Source organism: Oryctolagus cuniculus, chromosome 14, assembly GCF_964237555.1.
Source record: "Oryctolagus cuniculus chromosome 14, mOryCun1.1, whole genome shotgun sequence".
Lineage (NCBI taxonomy): Eukaryota > Metazoa > Chordata > Mammalia > Lagomorpha > Leporidae > Oryctolagus > Oryctolagus cuniculus.
This window is the reverse complement of record NC_091445.1, coordinates 62,594,771-62,613,473: the sequence shown is the minus strand read 5'-3', so window position 1 is coordinate 62,613,473 and position 18,703 is coordinate 62,594,771. Positions and strand designations below refer to the sequence as shown.

General features: G+C 44.0%; 1 protein-coding gene across 7 annotated transcripts in view; it reads left to right on the top strand.

The window, feature by feature from the left end:
* Positions 1-16,543, top strand: part of CPLANE1 (ciliogenesis and planar polarity effector complex subunit 1) — a 133,848-nt gene extending 117,305 nt beyond the window's left edge. For 6 of the 7 annotated variants that reach the window (XM_051853812.2, XM_070056644.1, XM_070056646.1 and 3 more), the window contains 4 exons: positions 743-867; positions 6,160-6,249; positions 14,774-14,952; positions 16,085-16,543. In XM_051853812.2, the coding sequence (XP_051709772.2) occupies positions 743-867; positions 6,160-6,249; positions 14,774-14,952; positions 16,085-16,261 (571 nt within the window). In that variant the 3' untranslated portion in view covers positions 16,262-16,543. The remainder of the gene's footprint in view (positions 1-742; positions 868-6,159; positions 6,250-14,773; positions 14,953-16,084) is intronic. The other variant, XM_051853810.2, reaches the window with a different exon arrangement.
* Positions 16,544-18,703: the final 2,160 nt, after the last annotated feature.

Here is an 18,703-nt window from a genome sequence, read left to right as displayed (position 1 = left end):
CGGTTCTAGTCCCTGCTGCTCCTTTTCTGATCCAGCTCTCTGCTGTGGCCTAGGAAAGCAGTCCTTGGGCCCCCGCACCCATGTGGGAGACCAGAGGAAGCTTCTGGCTTTAGATTGGCGCAGCTCCGGCCGTTGCAGCCAACTGGGGAGTGAACCAACAGACGAAGACCTTTCTCTCTGTCTCTCCCTCATTGTCTGTAACTCTACCTCTCAGATAAATAAATAAAAAAATCTCAAAAAAAATTGGAAAAAATTCCTATGGCAAATAAACATGCAAGTTATGTATCGTGACTCATAAGGTGATTATGAATTTGCAGTACATATTAAAAATTACTGCCTTTGACAAAAATAAATGATTAGAATTATTGCTCATAAAAGTTAAGTAGCTAGAGGAAATGCCACTAACACAGACTTGACATAATCAGATCCCTTTCGTGTAGTTTGGAATCGACTGAAAATACCAGAGGTTCCCTTTGAGTCTTTTCTAGAATGTAATGGGGGAATAAGCACATGAATAACTGCAAACTGTGTAAACATTGTAATGGGAAGAGGTAACTGAAAAAGTTGTTTGAATAAAGGAATGGGGTTGAGAGATAAGGGATACAGAGTCATTTGTTGAGTGTTCTCTATGTTAAAGGTCACTAAGGTACAGAAGAAGCAGTAACAAGTGGATGGGGTATTAAAATATTAAAGTGTAGCTGACAGGAAATTCTAGGAATATGACAATACTTTCTACTTTTAGAGAGACTCAGCATGGTCACAATTGTCCAGTAAATTGGCCTGGAAAAGCCAGATACACAAGGAAGCCAAGCTGTACCAATAAGGGGCAACCATTTGAGCAACCTCAAAGCTCACGTTGGCCACATGGTAAGAGTTCAAGATTTTTTTTTTTTTATTATTTTTTTTTTTTTTGCATTGTGTAAGTTGAACCTCATCTCTGTATTTTCATTAAGAAAGTCTATGAATCTTTGCAAAAAGGAACTCTGATTTCAGCAGAAATCAAGGTATTAATAAACAGTTGTACTAGGATTTTGTACTCTAGCTTTGGAATCAGAAGGCCCTGGGAATCTTTTTTTTTTTTTTTTTTTTTTTTAATTTTATTTATTTGAAAGGCAGTTATAGAGACAGGGAGAGACGCACAGAGACCAAGAACTTCCATCTGCTGGTTCACTGCCCAATAGCCACAAAGGCTGGAGCTGGGCCAGGCTGAAGCCAGGAGCCTGGAACTCCAACCATTCTCCCACAAGTGTGGCAGGGGCCCAAATACCTAGGCCATCTTCCTCTGCTTTCCCACACACATTAGCAGACAGTTGGATCAGAAGTAGAGCAGCTAGGAGTGGTGCAGTAGGTTAATCCTCTGCCTGCAGCACTGGCATCCTATATGGGCGCCAGTTCTAGTCCTGCTGCTCCACTTCCAGTGCATCTCTCTGCTATGGCCTGGGAAAGCAGAAGATGGCCCAAGTCCCTGGGCCCCTACACCCATGTGGGAGACCAGGAAGAAGCTTCTGGTTCCTGGCTTCGGATCAGCACAGCTCTGGCCGTAGTGGCCATTTGGGGAGTGAACCAATGGAAAGAAGACCTTTTTCTCTGTCTCTCCCTCTTACTGTCTGTAACTCTTTCAAATAAAATAAATAAAATCTTCTAAACCAGTACTCACATGAGATGCTGGCATCACAAGCAGTGGCTTAAGCCACTGTGCCACAACACTGGACATCAATTTGGAAGTTAGTTTTTTTTTTTTTTTTTTTTTTTTTTTTTTCAAGATTTATTTATTGGGGCCAGTGTTGTAGTATAGTGGGTAAAGCCGCTGCCGCACTAGTGGCATCCCATATGGGTGCCGGTTCAAGTCCTGGCTGCTCCACTTTCGATTCAGCTCTCTGCTAAGGTCTGGGAAAGCAGTAGAGGATGACCCAAGTCCTTTGGCCCCTGTACCCGCGTGGGAAGGCTCTGAGGAAGCGCCTGGCTCCTGGCTTCGGATTGGCACAGCTCTGGTCATTGTGGCCATTTGGGGAGTGAACCAGTGGACAGAAGACCAACCTCTCTCTCTGCCTTTCAGTCTTTCTGTATAACTCTGACCTTCAAATAAATAAATAATTCTTAAAAAATATTTATTTTATTTGAAAGAATTACAGAGAGAGGGGGAAAGACAGATCTTCCATCCACTGGTTAACTCCAAAAATGGCCACAATGACCAGGACTGGGCCAGGCCAACGCCAGGAGCCAAGAGTTTCATCTGGGTCTCCCATGTGGGTACAGGGGCCCAAGGACTTGGATCATCTTCTGCTGCTTTCCCAGGCACACTAGCAGGAATTTGGATTGGAAGTGGAGCAGCTGGGACTAGAACAGGTGCCCCTATGGGACGCTGGCACTGTGGATGGCGGCTCAATCTGCTGCACCACAGTGTCAGCCCCTGGAATCTTTTTAAAGTAGTGACCTTTCTGTAATAATATGAATTAAATGTAACTTACTCAGTGGTTTGTTTCTCCATTTGTACAAGTCAAGTTCTGATGGATTACAGGATAGATATATCAGAAGAATGCTTATAACCTCAGTTTGAAATACCATGTTTTTACCTTTGAACATCTGTTTCTACATTTGAAGACATATCTGTTGTTTATTGCCAGCCTTTCTTTAGTAAATTTTGCCATATTTGGCTTTGGATCACTACCATACAATGTATTCATAATATGATTACACATTGAAAATGTATGCAGCTAAAATCTGTAATAACTAGTTTTATGTGCCAAGTTCTATTTAAGCACTTTAATATAACCCTATGAAACAGGTACTGTCATATGTTCATTTTAAAGATGAGAAAACCAAGGCAGAAAAGTCTTAAATAACTAGCCAGGATCAGACAAGTAGGAAGTAGCAGATCCCTGATTTAATCCCAGTGTGGGTCCAGAGTCTATATACTTGGAATCCACTGACTTAATTTGCAAAGTTGAAATTCCCATAAAATCCAGTCCTTTAGAAAAAGTCCTTCATAGTTTAGTTAACTGAAAAAAATTATTTACCTATTTGAGACAGAGACAGCGCCCATCCTGCGAGTTCATTCCTCAGTCCTAGCGGGAACCAGGAACTGAATCCAGGTCTTCCACATGGGTGGCAGGAACCCAACTACTTGAGCCATCACTGCTGCCTCAAAGGGTCTGCATTAGTACAAAACTCGCAGTCAGGAATTGCAGTTGGGTGTTGAACCCAGGTCCTCTGATGGTGGAATATAGAATCTTCACTGCTAGGCTAACAACCTGTCCCAACTCTTGGTTTTGATAATTACAATAAGGAAACACTGCTCTTTTTAAAACTAAAATTTCAAACCCAGGGAACTATGCTTTTTAAACAGTTTTCTTTTAAACTAAAATTGAATAAATATTTAAATTGGCAAGGGTTTTAAACGTTGAACTGTCATTTCATGCTATCTGATGAACAAGTCTTAAATTATACTGGGATAGGTCTTCCTACTCCTGGGCTCAGAAGCCCTCGGTTCCTCTCCGACCATGCAGGGAGGCGCAGACCCTCTCCCTCCTGGCCTTCCAGGCGGCATGTGTTAACGTCTGTCTCCTCTGCTTCCTTTCCCCTGACACGCACGTCATTTTCCAACCAAATGCCATGTTTTTGTGCTTCCATTCTTTTTTTTTTTTTTTTAAGATTTATTTATTTATTTATTTGAAAGAGTTACAGAGAGAGGAGAGGCAGAATAAGAGAGGGAGGGAGGGAGGGAGAAAGAAAGAGAGAGAGGGGGGTCTTCCCTCTGCTGGTTCACTCCCCAATTGGCCGCAGTGACCGGAGCTGAGCTGATCTGAAGCCAGGAGCCAGGAGCTTCTTCTGGGTCTTATACGTGGGTGCAGGGGCCCAAGGACTTGGGCCACATTCCACTGCTTTCCCAGGCCACAGCAAAGAGCTGAACTGGAAGTGGAGCAGCCGAGACTTGAACCAGCACCCGTGGGATGCTGGCACTGCAGACGGTGGCTTTACCCACTATGCCACAGCGCCGGCCCCTGTGCTCCCATTCTTTACCTGAAATTCTCCTGTGTACCTGGAATGTCTCACTTCTGTGACTGAAGACATCTTTAATCTTGATTCTGTAGTCGTTCTGATGTGATACAATCAGTTGTAAATTCTACATCCTCATTTCAGAATTGGGGCTGCTACTTTTCTGAGGCTATTACTTGCATGGCCTCCTCTGAACCCTTAATCACATGTTTATGCCCCTCTTGAGCAATGCAACAACAGGTTTGTATTGTAGTCACTTCTTTTAACTTTTTATCCCTGTGCTAGACTAAAATCTTTGAGCGTAGCCACATTCTCTTTCTCAACTATTATCCCTCACACTGAACAAATGAAATACTCGAATAACTGAAAAAAATGCCTACTTAACATTTTTGCTTAAAGATAGCTTTTTGTAAGCAGTAGTATCATGTGAGTATATTAATGGACTGGTAGACTAGTTTTGTACTGTGTCATAACAGCACCGTATTACCCTAGACAGTGCAGCGATAGGAGGCAAACTGCAGTGGCTGCTCTAGCTTCTCCGAGTGCCTTGACTTGGAACTCTGGCTTCCTTTGTTCTTGGGGCCTGTCCCACATCCAGAACCCCCATTTCACTTGGCTGCACTGAGAGCCTTTAGGTCCCCTGATATGGGGAAGGAACAGGAGGGGAGGCCACATCAATTTAAAAATTGACTGTAGTTTGGAGTTGGCATTGTGGCACAGCAGGTTAAGCCACGTCTCATATGAACACGGGAAAGCAGTGAATAGCTGAACACTTGAGACCTTGCCACCCATGTGAGAACCTTGGATGGAGTTTTAGGCTCCTGGCTTCAGACTGGCTCAGCTCCAGCTGTTGCAGCCATTTGGGGAGTGAACCAGCAGATGGAAGATCTCTCTCTCTGTATCTGCCTGTCCTCCCTCCATCCCCAACTCTCACTTTCAAATAAAATAAAGTCTTTAAAATAAACAAATGAATAAATAAAAAAATACATAAATATTTTGGGAAAACAGGATACCCACATGTAGAAGAGTGATATTAGGCCCCTATTAAAAACACAATGTTGGCCAGCGCTGTGGCTCACTTGGTTAATCCTCCACCTATGGCACCAGGTTCTGGTCCCAGTTGCTCCTCTTCCGGTCCAGCTTTCTGCTGTGGCCCGGGAGGGCAGTGGAGATGTCCAGGTACTTGAGCCCCTGCACCTGCATGGGAGACCAGGAGGAAGCTCCTGGCTTTGGATTGGCGTAGCACCAGCCGTGGCGGCCATTTGGGGAGTGAACCAACGGAGGGAAGACCTTTGTCTCTGTCTCTCTCTCTCACTCTCTACAACTCTACCCGTCAAATAAATAAATAAAAATTTAAAAACACAATGTAAAGGCTATATAATTAGTAATGAAGAATCATCATAGGCATAAAAAAGAAAACTTTGTGGTTTGCAGTCATCTAGAAATACTTTCATGTTCGAGTTCTGTTGCTTGCTTTGTGCCCTGGCTGTGTTACTGCAAACCTTCCTCAGGGGCCAGGATTGTGGTGCCGTGGGTTCAGCCACTGCTTACAGCACTGGCATCCAGTATCAGAGCGGCAGCTCTAGTCATGGCTCTTTTGTTTCTGATCAGCTCCCTGCTATGCACCTGGGAAGGCAATGGAAGCTGGCCCAGGTGCTCACTCTTGTAAGCATTTGAGGGAGTGAACCAGCAAATGGAAGTGTTCTGTCTCTCTCTCTCTGGATATAGTCACTGTACTTCTCAAATAAACCCTAAAAAGAAGAAAAGCTACATCAAAGGGTTGTTGAGGATTATAAATAAAACATTTTGTATAACAGAATAAATGGTTGCTGTTAATTTTAAGAAACCTTGATTGAATGTAACAGCAATTTATGTAGGGTGTTTACTGCTAACAGTTTTGTTACATCCCTGGCTTTTCCAGTTGCCAGAGATGTTGTCAAAACACATTAGCAATTTGAGAAACGATACCAGTTTTCAAACTAGGGTTTTCCCTTTGCTTTGCTTTCTTGATTTAAATAAAATACTATTTATTGGGCCCTATTGTGAGCATGACTTGGGAGCAGATGTAGAGCTGATCAGGTTTCTGTCCTCAAAGAACTTGCCAATAAGATGTGTGAAAAATCATGCATGCCTATGAAAGGCTGAAAAAGTTTGTCTTTATAGGAACTACCACTTTTACCATACAGAGAAAAGCTGGTGGAGCCAGAGTGGCAGGAAGAAAGGCTGTGAGGTCTCCAGTTACCTTCCGAACAGGTAAAGGATAAAATAACTAAATTTGTAGAAATTTCGAGTATTGGGGCCGGCGCCGCGGCTCAATAGGCTAATCCTCCGCCTGCGGTGCCGGCACACCGGGTCCTAGTCCCGGTCAGGGCGCCGGATTCTGTCCTGGTCGCTCCTCTTCCAGGCCAGCTCTCTGCTGTGGCCTGGGAAGGCAGTGGAGGATGGCCCAAGTCCTTGGGCCCTGCACCCCATGGGTGACCAGGAGAAGTACCTGGCTCCTGGCTTCGGATTATCGCAGTGCGCCGGCCGCAGCAGCCATTTGGGGGTGAATCAATGGAAAAGGAAGACCTTTCTGTCTCTCTCTCTCACTGTCCATTCTGCCTGTCAAAAAAAAAAAATTTTTTTTTTTTCGAGTATTGGTCTCAGATTGAAGGGTGGTTGTGTGGTACTGCAGTTCAGAGGAACAGCTCTGGAGTTACTGCATTTGGAGTTCCAGTTCACCGCCTACTCTGAAACCTCAGGCAAATTTCTAACCCGTCTATGTAAACATTAGTTTTTCTCACCTGAAAAATACATTTTGTAGCAGTGAAGATGCACCAACTATGGTAGGTAGAGCAACTCCTACCCCCATCTTAAAGCAGAGGAAACCGGCTTCAACAATGTGTTTGAATCTTAGAATATACTGAGTACTTTCTCTATGCTGACCATTGTGTCACACCTTATGTGTATTATCTCCCTTGATCCTCACAATAATCCAGTCAGGTCGTGGAGTTATCCTCATTTAAAGAACTAAATTTTGCTAAAGATAATGATGAAGAGAAAACAATGATTTTTTAAATATATACTACGAGAATGATGAGAAGTAGGAAACAGTCTAGTCCTGCTTTAATGCCTGTCTCTCCACTGCTGCCTCCTTTCTGTGCAGGTCTTTAGTTTACCATCTCTCTCTTCAGCAATGTCTAATTTGCTATTTAACCCATCAGTCAAGTGTTTAATGTTGATGGATATAGTTTCTAGAAGTTCTGTGAGGGGTTTTCAGAAAGTTCATAGGTAAATGGAATGAAAAGATAGATGTATTTTCCACAAACCTTTTGAAATACTGTTGTATTTGGTCCCTTTCTTTCTTTTCTTTTTAAAGATTTATTTTATTTGAAAGGCAGAGTTTACAGAGATAAGGAAACAGAGTTCTTCCATTCTTTGGTTCACTCTCCAAATGGCCACAACAGCCAGGGCTAGGCTAGGCTGAAGCCAGGAGCCCAAGGACTTGGGCCATCTTCCACTGCTTTCCCAGGCACATCATCATGGATCTGAAGTGGAGCAACTAGGACTCGAACTGGTGCCCATATGGGATGCCAGTGTTGCAGGCAGTGGCTTTACAACTGCTGTGCCACAATGCCAATCCCTGTATCTGGTCCTTTTCCATTCTTTTCTCCATGCACACATTACAGGATCAGTTTGAATTCTAGAAGCATTATTTCCTGTGCTTTTAATTATATAGTCCTGGGCTACTTTTTTCCCCTCAAAGTGCCTTATTTTATGTTTTTGTAAAATACTTTCTAGTTTAGAGTACTCTCAGCTTTTCATTCTTTTCTAAGTAAACATCTAGCAATGTCTAGTCCAACAGATAAAATGCCTCAAAATATGATGTCCTTAGAAACAGCTGAATGGCTGGTGCTGTGGCATTGCAGTGCCGGTATCCCATATGGGCACTGCTTCGAGTCCTGGCTGCTGCACTTCCAATCCAGCTCTCTGATATGGCCTGGAAAAGCAGTAGAATGGGCCCCTGCACCCATGTGCAACACCCGGAAGAAGCTCCTGGCTTCAGATCAGCACAGCTCTGACCTTTGCAGCCAACTGGGGAGTAAAGCAGCAGATGAAAGACTTCTGTCTGCAACTCTGACTTTCAAGTAAATAAATAAATCTTAAAAAAAAAAAAAAGTTGAAAGTGTATATACATTTATATTATATATTTTATTTATAAATTATATAAATATAATTTATATTATATTTTTTATTTATAAGTATTTCTAGATGACTGCAAACCACAAAGTTTTTTTTTATTTATATATAATAAAATTTATATTTTATTTATATTTTATTTATAAGTGCTCCAGAGAGACAGGGTTTTATGTTCTCTGAAGTACATAATGATGTAGTATGAAACCTTGCCTATAGAAAGCTCAAGAGATCTGTTTCTTTATATAGTGGTAGCTCCACCTCTGAGGTCGGAGGTTAGACTGTGGCCCACTGAATGACACAGGTCAGGCATGAGTAGAAGCAGTTTCGTCTTGAGGGTGGTGGAGGTAAGGGTTTTAGTTTTATGATTACTTTAAGATTTCTAGGGCTAGTAGGTACTGTTTGGCAATCTGTTATAAAGGAACAGAGTGGCAGTGTGTGCTGGCCTACATAGCAGTAATACATCTGCCGGCCTGGTTTTGTCATGGGATTTCTTTTCATATAACTTACTTTGACCATAGAGAGCATTCACTGATACATATATGTTGTCCATGTAAGTAGTAACTGAAAGAGAGTGAGGTGATGGTAGTTAGAAAACAGACTGTAAATCAAAAACTGTTACAAGAGACCAAGAAGGTCATTATTTACCAATAGGATATATATATACCCAACACTGGAACATCTAAATACATAAAGCAACTATTGGTGGACATGAAGGGAGAAATAGCAATACAATAATAATAGTAGGGCACTTTAGTGCCCACATTCAACAATGGACAGGTCAACCAGACAGAAAATTAGTAGGGAACTGAACCATACTTTACGAAGAAATTATACAGAACTTCCCATCCAACATCAGAATACACATCCTTCTATAGTATACGTGAAACATTCTCCAAGGTAGACTATATTTGGAGACATAAAACAAGTCTTACAAAATGTAAGAAGACTGAAACTTTATTGTTTACAATCACAGTGGTATGAGTTTAGATACTAATAACACATATGGAAATTAGCATGTTCCTAAACCAATAGATTGAAGAAGAAATATGATGGAAAATTTTAAAATACCTTGAGATAAACTACTATGGAACCAGCATAACTTTTGGCATGCTGAAAGGAAGTTCTATGAGGGAAGCTTGTAGCAACAAATCTACATTAAGAAGATTGGGGGCCAGCGCTGTGGCGTGACAGATAAAGCCACCGCCTGCAGAGCCGGCATCCCACATGGGCTCTGGTTTGAGCTACTCCACTTCCAGTACTGCTCTCTGCTATGGTCTGGGAAAGCAGTAGAAGATGGCCCAAGTCCTTGGGCCCCTGCACCCACGTGGGAGTCCCAGAAGAAGCTCCTGATTCCTGGTTTCGGATGGTCCCGGTTCCAGCTGTTGTGGTTATTTGGAGAGTGAACCAGTGGATGGAGGACTGACTCACTCTCTCTCCCCCTCTGCCTTTCAAGTGAATAAATAAATCATAAAAAGGAAAGAAAGAACACAGATTGGGCTGTGGCATAGCAGGTAAAGCAATTACCTGTAACACTGGTATCCCATGTGGGCACCATTTCAAGTCCCCATTGCCCCACTTTCCATCCAGCTCCCTGCTAATGCACCTGGGCAAGCAGTGGAGGATGGCCCAAATCCTTGGACCCCTGCACCCATGTGGGAGACCTAGAAGCAGCTCCTGGCTCTTGGCTTGGCCTGACCCAGCTCTGGCCATTGCAGTCATCTGGGGAGTGAACTGGTGGATACAAGGTCAATCTCTCTCTTTCTCTCCCTCCATCTCTCTCTTTGTAATTCTGCCTTTCAAATAAATAAAACAAATCTTTAAAAAAAAAAAAGGGGGGGTGGGCAGACTTCGTGATGCATTATGTTAACCTGCTACTTTGGACACCTGCATCCCATATTGGAGTGCCTGGGTGTGAGTCCCACCTTTGTTTCCTGTCCACCTTCCTGCTGATGTGCACCCTGGGAGACAACAGATGATGGCTTCCACATAGGTGATCCAGATGGAGTTTCTGGCCCCTGGCTTTGGCCTGGCCAAGCCCTGGCTGTTGCCATTTGGGGAATAAACCAAAGGATGGAAGATCTTTATTTCTTGCTCTTTCAAATAAATAAAAAACAGACTAACATTATGCTTCAACATACTAGAAAAATGACCTACTAAGGTTGGACCAGGAAGATAGCCTAGAAAGACCAGTAAGAGACTGAAATAATAATTTTAAAACTTGCAACAAAGTAAAGCCCAGCAGCAGATGGCTTTATAGCTGAATAAAGAGTAAACTTCCAAGCTGGCGCCGCGGCTCACTAGGCTAATCCTCCGCCTTGCGGCGCCGGCACACCGGGTTCTAGTCCTGGTCGGGGTGCCAGATTCTGTCCTGGTTGCCCCTCTTCCAGGCCAGCTCTCTGCTGTGGCCAGGGAGTGCAGTGGAGGATGGCCCAAGTGCTTGGGCCCTGCACCCCATGGGAGACCAGGAGGAAGCACCTGGCTCCTGCCATCGGATCAGCGCGGTGTGCCGGCTGCGGCGGCCATTGGAGGGTGAACCAACGGCAAAGGAAGACCTTTGTCTCTCTCTCTCTCACTGTCCACTCTGCCTGTCAAAAAAAAAAAAAAAAAAAAAAAAAAAAAAAAAAAAGTAAACTTCCAAAGATGACCATCAATACTTCCTAAACTCTCCTGAAGAAACTGAACTGGAGGGAACACTCTGAACAGGTTTCACAATACCACTATTTCACAATACCACAATATTCACACTGATAGAAAAATCCTCAATAAAACATTAGCAAAATTACTTGAACAGTATATCAGAAAGATTATACCTCATGATCAAGTAGGATTTATCCCAGCATCCAAGGTTGGTTTGATATACACAAGTCAGTCAGTGTAATACATCACATAAGTAGACTGAAAGACAAATCACAAGATTTTAACATCTTTTCCTGATACAATTTCTTAATGGTTTATGTATAGAAGGAAAGTTCCTCAGAAATGATAAAGTTTTCCATGTAAGATGTGGCACGTGGGCTAGGATGCTCAATCACACCAGTTCTCTGTAGTACTGGGTTACTGTCAAGCAATATCAGAAAGGAAGTAAAATTGTCCCTACTTGCAGATGACATGGTCTTGTACATAAAAACCCTAGGAGAAGCACCAGAAATGGTTTGATCTAACAAATGAATTCAATAAAGTTGCAGGAAATATAATCAACATGCAGAAAAATCCATGGTGGATTGGGCATTTAGTCTGTTAAGACACTTGCACCCCCATTAGAGAGGCTAGATTCTATTCCTGGCTCCAGATTCTGATTGCAGCTTTTCTGATGCATACCCTGGGAGGCAGCAGATGATGGTCGTTCAAGTATCTGGGTCCCTGACACTGACATGGGAGATGTGGACTGAGTTCTGAGCTCCCGGCTTTGGCCTGCCACCAGCTATTACAGGCATCGGGGGATGAGCCAACAGAGTAGGAGAGTGTGCTTTCTCTCTCTCTCTGCCATAGAAATAAACTAAGCCAGTTAAGCCATTGTCTGCAGCACCAGTATCCCATATGGGTGCCCACTTAAGTCTCGGCTGCTGCACTTCCACTCCAGCTCCCTGCTATGGCCTGAGAAAGCAGCAGAGGATGGCCCCAGTGCTTGGGCCCTTGCACCCATTTGGGAGACCCAGAAGAAACTCCTGGCTTCAGACCAGCTCAGTTCTGGCCATTGTGGGCATTTGGGGAATGAACCAGTGGATGGAAGATCTCTCTCTGTCTCTGTCTCTAACTCTGCCTTTTGAATCAGTAAATAAGTCTTTAAAAAAAAAGGTAAACAATCTAACCAAGAAGGTGAAAGACTTATACACTGAAAACTATGAAACATTTATGAAAGAAATTGGAGCAGACATAAATAAGTAGAAAGATAGTCCATACTCACGAATTGGAAGAATCAGTATTATGAAAATGTCCATGCTACCTAAAGCAATATTTACATTCAGTGCAATTTCTATCAAAATCCAATGACATTTTTCTCAGAAGAAAAATCAGTCCTGAAATTCACATGGAACCACAAGAAACCCCAGATAGCTAAAGCAAGCCTGAGCAAAACCAACAAAGTGGGAGGCGTCGCACTCCTGGTCTTAAAATCAAAATCCAAAGTTACAGTAATCAAACAGTGTGGTACTGATCTAAAACTGACAGAACAGTGGGACTCAGTAGAATCCAGAATTAAACTCAGATATTTATGGTGAATTATTTTTTTTGACAGGCAGAGTTAGAGAAAGGTCTTCCTTTTTCCATTGGTTCACCCCCCAAGTGGCCGCCACAGCCAGCGCGTCACGGCCGGTGCACCGCGCCAGTCCAAAGCCAGGAGCCAGGTGCCTCTTCCTGGCCTCCCACACCGGTGCAGGGCCCAAGTACTTGGGCCATCCTCCACTGCACTCCCGGGCCATAGCAGAGAGCTGGCCTGGAAGAGGAGCAACCGGGACAGAATCCAGCACCCAGACCAGGACTAGAACCCAGGGTGCTAGCGCCACAGGCGGAGGATTAGCCTAGTGAGCTGCGGCCCTGGCCGGTGAATTAATTTTTGACGAGCTTCAAGAAAACACCACTGGGGAAGGATAGTGTCTTTGGTGAATGATGTTGGGAAAACTGGATCCTTATGTGCATCATCGTAACACAAAAATCAACTCAAAATAGATGAAAGACCTAAACCGAAGACTCAAAACCACAACACTCCTAGAAGAAGACAGAAGAAAGAGCTCCTTGACATTGATTTTGGCAATGATTTCTGGGATATCACACCAGATTTATCAAGAATTCATACAACTTAATAGCCAGAAAATATATAACCCTACTAAAAAATGAGCAAAGAGACATGAATAGGTATTTCCACAAAGATAACATAAAGATGGCCAACAGGGGGCCAGCCTCATGCCAGCATCCTACATTGGAATGCTGAATGGAGTCCTACCTTCTCTGCTTCTGATCCAACTTCCTGCCAATGTTCCTGGGAAGACTGTAGAACATGGCCCATATACTTGGTCCCGTCCACCTGTGAGACTAGGATGTGTTCCTGTCTCCTGGCTTCAGCTCCTTACAGTCATCTGGGGGAATAGGCCAGCATATAGGAGGTTTCTCTGTATCCTCTCTCTGTTGTTCTGCCTTCCAAATACATACATAAAATGCAGCTTTTTATAAAAAGTGGCCTGGAGGAAAAGATGCTTAGCACCACAAATCATCAAGGAAATGCAAATGAAAACTATTCATGCATATTAAAATAGTGTTTTAAGATGAGATTACAGGGGCCTGTGCTGTGGGGGAGGGGGTAAAGCCACCACCTGCAGTGCTGGCATCCCATGTGGGATGTAGAGTGGATTAAAGTTAGAAAAATTGTAAAAATTGAAGGAAGGAAGGAGGATTGGGGAGGGATGGAAGTATGGTTATCTTAGAATCGTACCCATGAAATACATGAAAGCTGTTTTCTTAATAATCTCTTTAAAAATTTGCATCCTGTTTCTTTTGGATGCAACATTCCAGAAACTTTGATAAGGTTCTTTAATAATGTATTGAGGTCTTCCATGTCCTTACCTGTTTTCTGTATAGTTTTTACTTTGTTTGCAGAGAAAGGATCATTAAATGTCCAACTTTGGGGTTGGCACTGTGGCATGGTGGGTAAAGACGCCACCTGCAGTGCCGTTATCCCATATGGGATCCGGTTCAAGTTCTGGCTGCTCCACTTTCGATTCAGCTCTCTGCTATTGCCTGGGAAAGCAGTAGATGGCCCATGTCCTTAGGGCCCTGCACCCGTGTGGGAGACCCAGAGGAGGCTCCTGGCTTTGGATTGATGCCGCTTCGGCTGTTGTGGCCATCTAGGGAATGAACCAGCAAATGGAAGACTTCTCTCTCTCTTCTCTGTCTCTCCTTCTTTCTGTGTAACTCTTTCAAATAAATAATCTTTTTTTTTTTTTTAAAGTCCAACTTTAATTGTAAAAATATTTATTTGAAAAGCAGAGTCACAGAGAGGGAGAGACAACGTTGAAGAGTCCATGTGTTTTGTTTTTATCTGTGGCATTTCCTCTCTTAACTCTCTTGTCCTCATATTTATCGTTACTTAAAGGTAGCCAGAATTCAATTTTTATTTTTAAAGATTTATTTATTTATTTTAAAGTCAAGAGTTACAGAGAGAGAGAGAGAGGTCTTCTATCCACTGGTTCACCCCCCCAGTTGGCCATAATGGCTGGGGCTGCACCAATACGAAGCCAGGAGCTTCCTCCAAGTCTCCCATGTGGGTGCAGGGGCCAAAAGACCTGGGCCACCTTCTACTGCTTTCCCAGGCCACAGTGGAGAGCTGGACCGGAAGTGGAGCAGCTGAGTGCCCACATGGGATGCTGGCACCTCTGGCCAGAGCGTTAACCCACTGCACCACAGTGCCGGCCCCAAGAATTCAGTTTTCAAATCACACATTGACAGGACAGGAAGTTGTGAGAACTCTAAAGTGAACCGTATCCAGAACTCGTAATTGAAATATCAGGTAAAATCTGGCTATGTTAGCAAAAAGATAAAAGTCACAAATCAACAAATTAATGAATAAGTCAGTCTCAATTTATGCTTTGTTCTTTTCCCTTTAAAGGTTCTAATGATCCATGTCATAGTCGGCAACATACAAAAAAACAAGGAAGTGCTGGGCTTGTGCCTCAAACAAAGGAGGTGTGTATAGAGTATGAGAGAGAGGAGACAGTGGTGAGTCCCTGGACGTTACCCTCAGAAATCCATGAGATTCTGCATAGGAGGCACAGTTTCCTTTCACAAGTAAGCACTGTTCCAGACTGCACTTTTTTCTAGTGGATATTCCATGTTCTTCAGGGTTGTTTTTGGAGGGGAGGGGAGTGCAATGTAGAAATAATAAATGATGTTAGGTCAGTTTGAAATAGTGAATTGGGGCTGACGCTGTGGCATAGCAGGTAAAGCCACCGCCTGCAATGCCGGCAACCCATATGGGCGCCAGTTCGAGTCCCAGCTGCTCCACCTCCAATCCAGCTCTCTCCTGTGGCCTGGGAAAGCAGTAGAAGACAGCCCATGTTCTTGGGTCCTTGCACCCATGTGGGAGACCTGGAGGAGGCTCCTGGCTTTGGATTGGTGCTGCTCTGGCTGTTGGGACCATCTGGGGAGTGAACCAGCAGATGGAAGATCGCTCTCTCCTACTGCCTGTCTATAATTCTGCCTTTCAAATAAATAAATAAATCTTTAAAAAAAAAAAAAAAGAAACAAAGAAATAGTGACTCAAAGTATCACTCTTTTGGCTGAGTCCTGAAGCATTTACATTTCAGAATTTTTCTTGACCCTGGAGACAGGCGTTTGGTGCCGCAGTCAGGATGCTGCTGGAGAGGCCCACATCCCACTTGGGAGTGCCTGGAATTGAGGCCCAGCTCCACGTCCAGTCCAGTTTCCTGCTAGTGTATACACTGGGTGGCAGCAGATGGCTCAGATATGACCTGAAATAAACTCCAGGCTCCTGGCGTTAGCCTGGGCTGCCCCCAGCTGTCCTAGGCATTTGAAAAGTAAACCAGCAGGTGGAAGATCTTTCTCTTTGCCTTTCAAATTAAATTAAATTGAAAATTAAAATACACACACACACAGAAATGGAAAATTTAACTAAAAAACAACATAAACACAATAACAGTTGTATTCAAAGTACCAAAATCCCTTCTGTCCACTCTGATGACAGAGGTCAGATAATGTTCAGCTTATTGTCAGTGACGACACAGAGTCAGGTAATGTGCAGTTTACTGTCGGTGCAGACAGGAAGGACAACCACAGCCCTGGTTCCCTGCACATTCCCTCCAGCCCTTTGATAGGCAAGTAGCTTTTGGAAACCTTCATTCATGTTCTAGTTTGTTCTCAGGGGCTGGGACCACGACTGACTGTTCTTGCAATTTGCTAGGACTTGTCACCGACTGGAGAGGCAGAGCCAGAGCTCCCCGCCGGGCTGAGCGGCACGGACAGCGCCTCTGAGAGCACCGGCAGCCTCCTCAGCAAGCTCGACTGGAACGCCGTCGCGGACATGGTTGCCAGCGTGGAGGAGAAGGGCCTGGCTGTCCACTGGGCCCCAGACTTGTGAGGACGGACGGGCGGGCCAGCATCTCAGTGATGTGATGCTAAGAGATTTAGGGGTTTAAGGGAGCGCAGCAATGAAGGAAGCAACACGAATTTGCCACCAACAGCCATCAGCTACTTCAAAAGGGATAATAAACATTTCTCACTAGTTTTGCCTATACAGGAAAAGCAAAGGTTAACTCAAGACATTGTGTGTTTTTTCATTTGACTTGTCTTTAGATATAATTTTAAAAATAAATAGCTTTCATGCCAAGTTTACATAATATTAAACTACTTTTAATAAAAATCTTGTATCTTGTCTCCTCTTTTACCACATTCTAAGTTTTGAGAAACAACCTTATATGGATGAACCTGGCTGGAAGAAAAAATTCTTTGAGAAGAATCTCAGTCTCACTGAGACACTGAATAATGAGTACCATTTTAAAACGCTGTTTTTGAATTTTATCCTGAAATTCACTATGTAAGGCTTGGCCCAGGAGGGAAAAGGAACCAGGTATCTTCTAACCAGTCCTGAAAAAGCCAAGTCTCACACAGGCCCTGTAGACCTTTCGCTCTTCTGCTTTGTAGCTGTACAGCTCTATAGGAACAACCAGGGGTGCTTTTGGTGGGGAAAAGAAAGGGAGTATGATTCCCTGCTGTTCAAAGCTTATCTCTGGTGTTAGCACTGTGGCATAACAGGTAAAGCCGCCTTCTGCAGTGTCGGCATCCCATATGGGCGCCAGTTCCAGTCCAGGCAGCTCCACTTCTGATCCAGCTCTCTGCTATGGCCTGGGAAAGCAGAAATGGCCCAAGACCTTGGACACCTGCACCCACCTGGGAGACCCGGAAGAAGCTCCAGGCTCTAGGGTCCTGGTTTCAGATCAGCCCAGCTCCAGCCATTGCGGCCATTTGGGGAATGAACCAGGATGGAATATTGTCTCTTTTTCTCTCTCTCTCTGCCTCTGCCTCTCTTAACTCCACCTTTCAAATAAATAAATCTTAAAAAATAAAAGCTTATCTTTTTATTTATTTATTTGACAGGTGGAGTTATAGACAGAGGGAAAGGTCTTCCATCCGATGGTTCACCCCCAAAATGGCTGCAACGGCCGGAGCTATGCCAATCTGAAGCCAGAGCCAGGTGCCTCTTCCTGGTCTCCCATGTGGGTGCAAGGGCCCAAGGACATGGGCCATCTTCTGCCGCTTTCCCAGGCCACAGCAGAGAGTTGGATTGGAAGAGGAGCAACTGGGACTAGAAACTGGTGCCCGTATGGGATGCTGGTGCTGCAGGCAGAGGATTAACCTAATGTGCCAAGGCGCCAGCCCCCAAAAAAACTTATCTTAATCATGGTAAAAACAATTATGCAAAGAGCAGGTTAGTTTTTGGCAGTACATCCAAACAAGACAGTTTTGGAGATAATTTTTATGAGAATTGACTTAAAAACCAAGACCCTTCAATCATTTGTGAATTTTTGGTGGAAGCATCAAAGGATACTGTTATCTGAAAAGACTGTTAATTACTTTTCCAGTTACATGTCTGTATGAAGTGAGATTTTTCTTCATCTACCTAAACCAAAACAGGTATATATTGCAACAGGTTGAACACAGAAGCATGTGTAGGAATTCACCCACCTTACCCGCTAAGCCACAGCACAGGCCCTGAAAATAATTTTTTTAAAAAGAACAGAGTTTAGGAACTATGGCCCTAGGTCTAATGATATGGATGCTTCCATAATGGGTCAGTCAGTACTGTCCCACTTTACACAGCTGCCATGAACCTGCCCTAATTAAGGAAGCTGCTTCCCAACCAACGCTGCAGTCCAGGCCACTGAGGCACCTGCAGATATCACCAACACTGATTAGAGCTGAAGAAGCTACACAGACACTACGTAAATTGCCAGCCTAGAACCACAGCCAATATACTATATCCAACTAACATAGAACACACTGCCAGCAGAAAGTCTTTTACTTGAAAAACCATTCTATAAAATTGGAAGAAGCAGCTGACCAACCAGATGTCCAAAAATCAACAATAAGGGCACAGAAAGCATGAAAGAATTAGCATGACCACCGAAGGAAATAACTCCAGAAACAGATCACAAAGAAATTGAAATTGCCGGCACCGCGGCTCACTAGGCTAATCCTCCGCCTAGTGGCGCCGGCACACCGGGTTCTAGTCCCGGTCGGGGCGCCGGATTCTGTCCCGGTTGCCCCTCTTCCAGGCCAGCTCTCTGCTGTGGCCCAGGAGTGCAGTGGAGGATGGCCCAGGTGCTTGGGCCCTGCACCCCATGGGAGACCAGGAAAAGCACCTGGCTCCTGGCTCCTGCCACCGGATCACCGCGGCGGCCATTGGAGGGTGAACCAACGGCAAAGGAAGACCTTTCTCTCTGTCTCTCTCTCTCTCTCACTGTCCACTCTGCCTGTCAAAAAATTAAAAAAAAAAAGAAATTGAAATTGATGAATTGCCTGA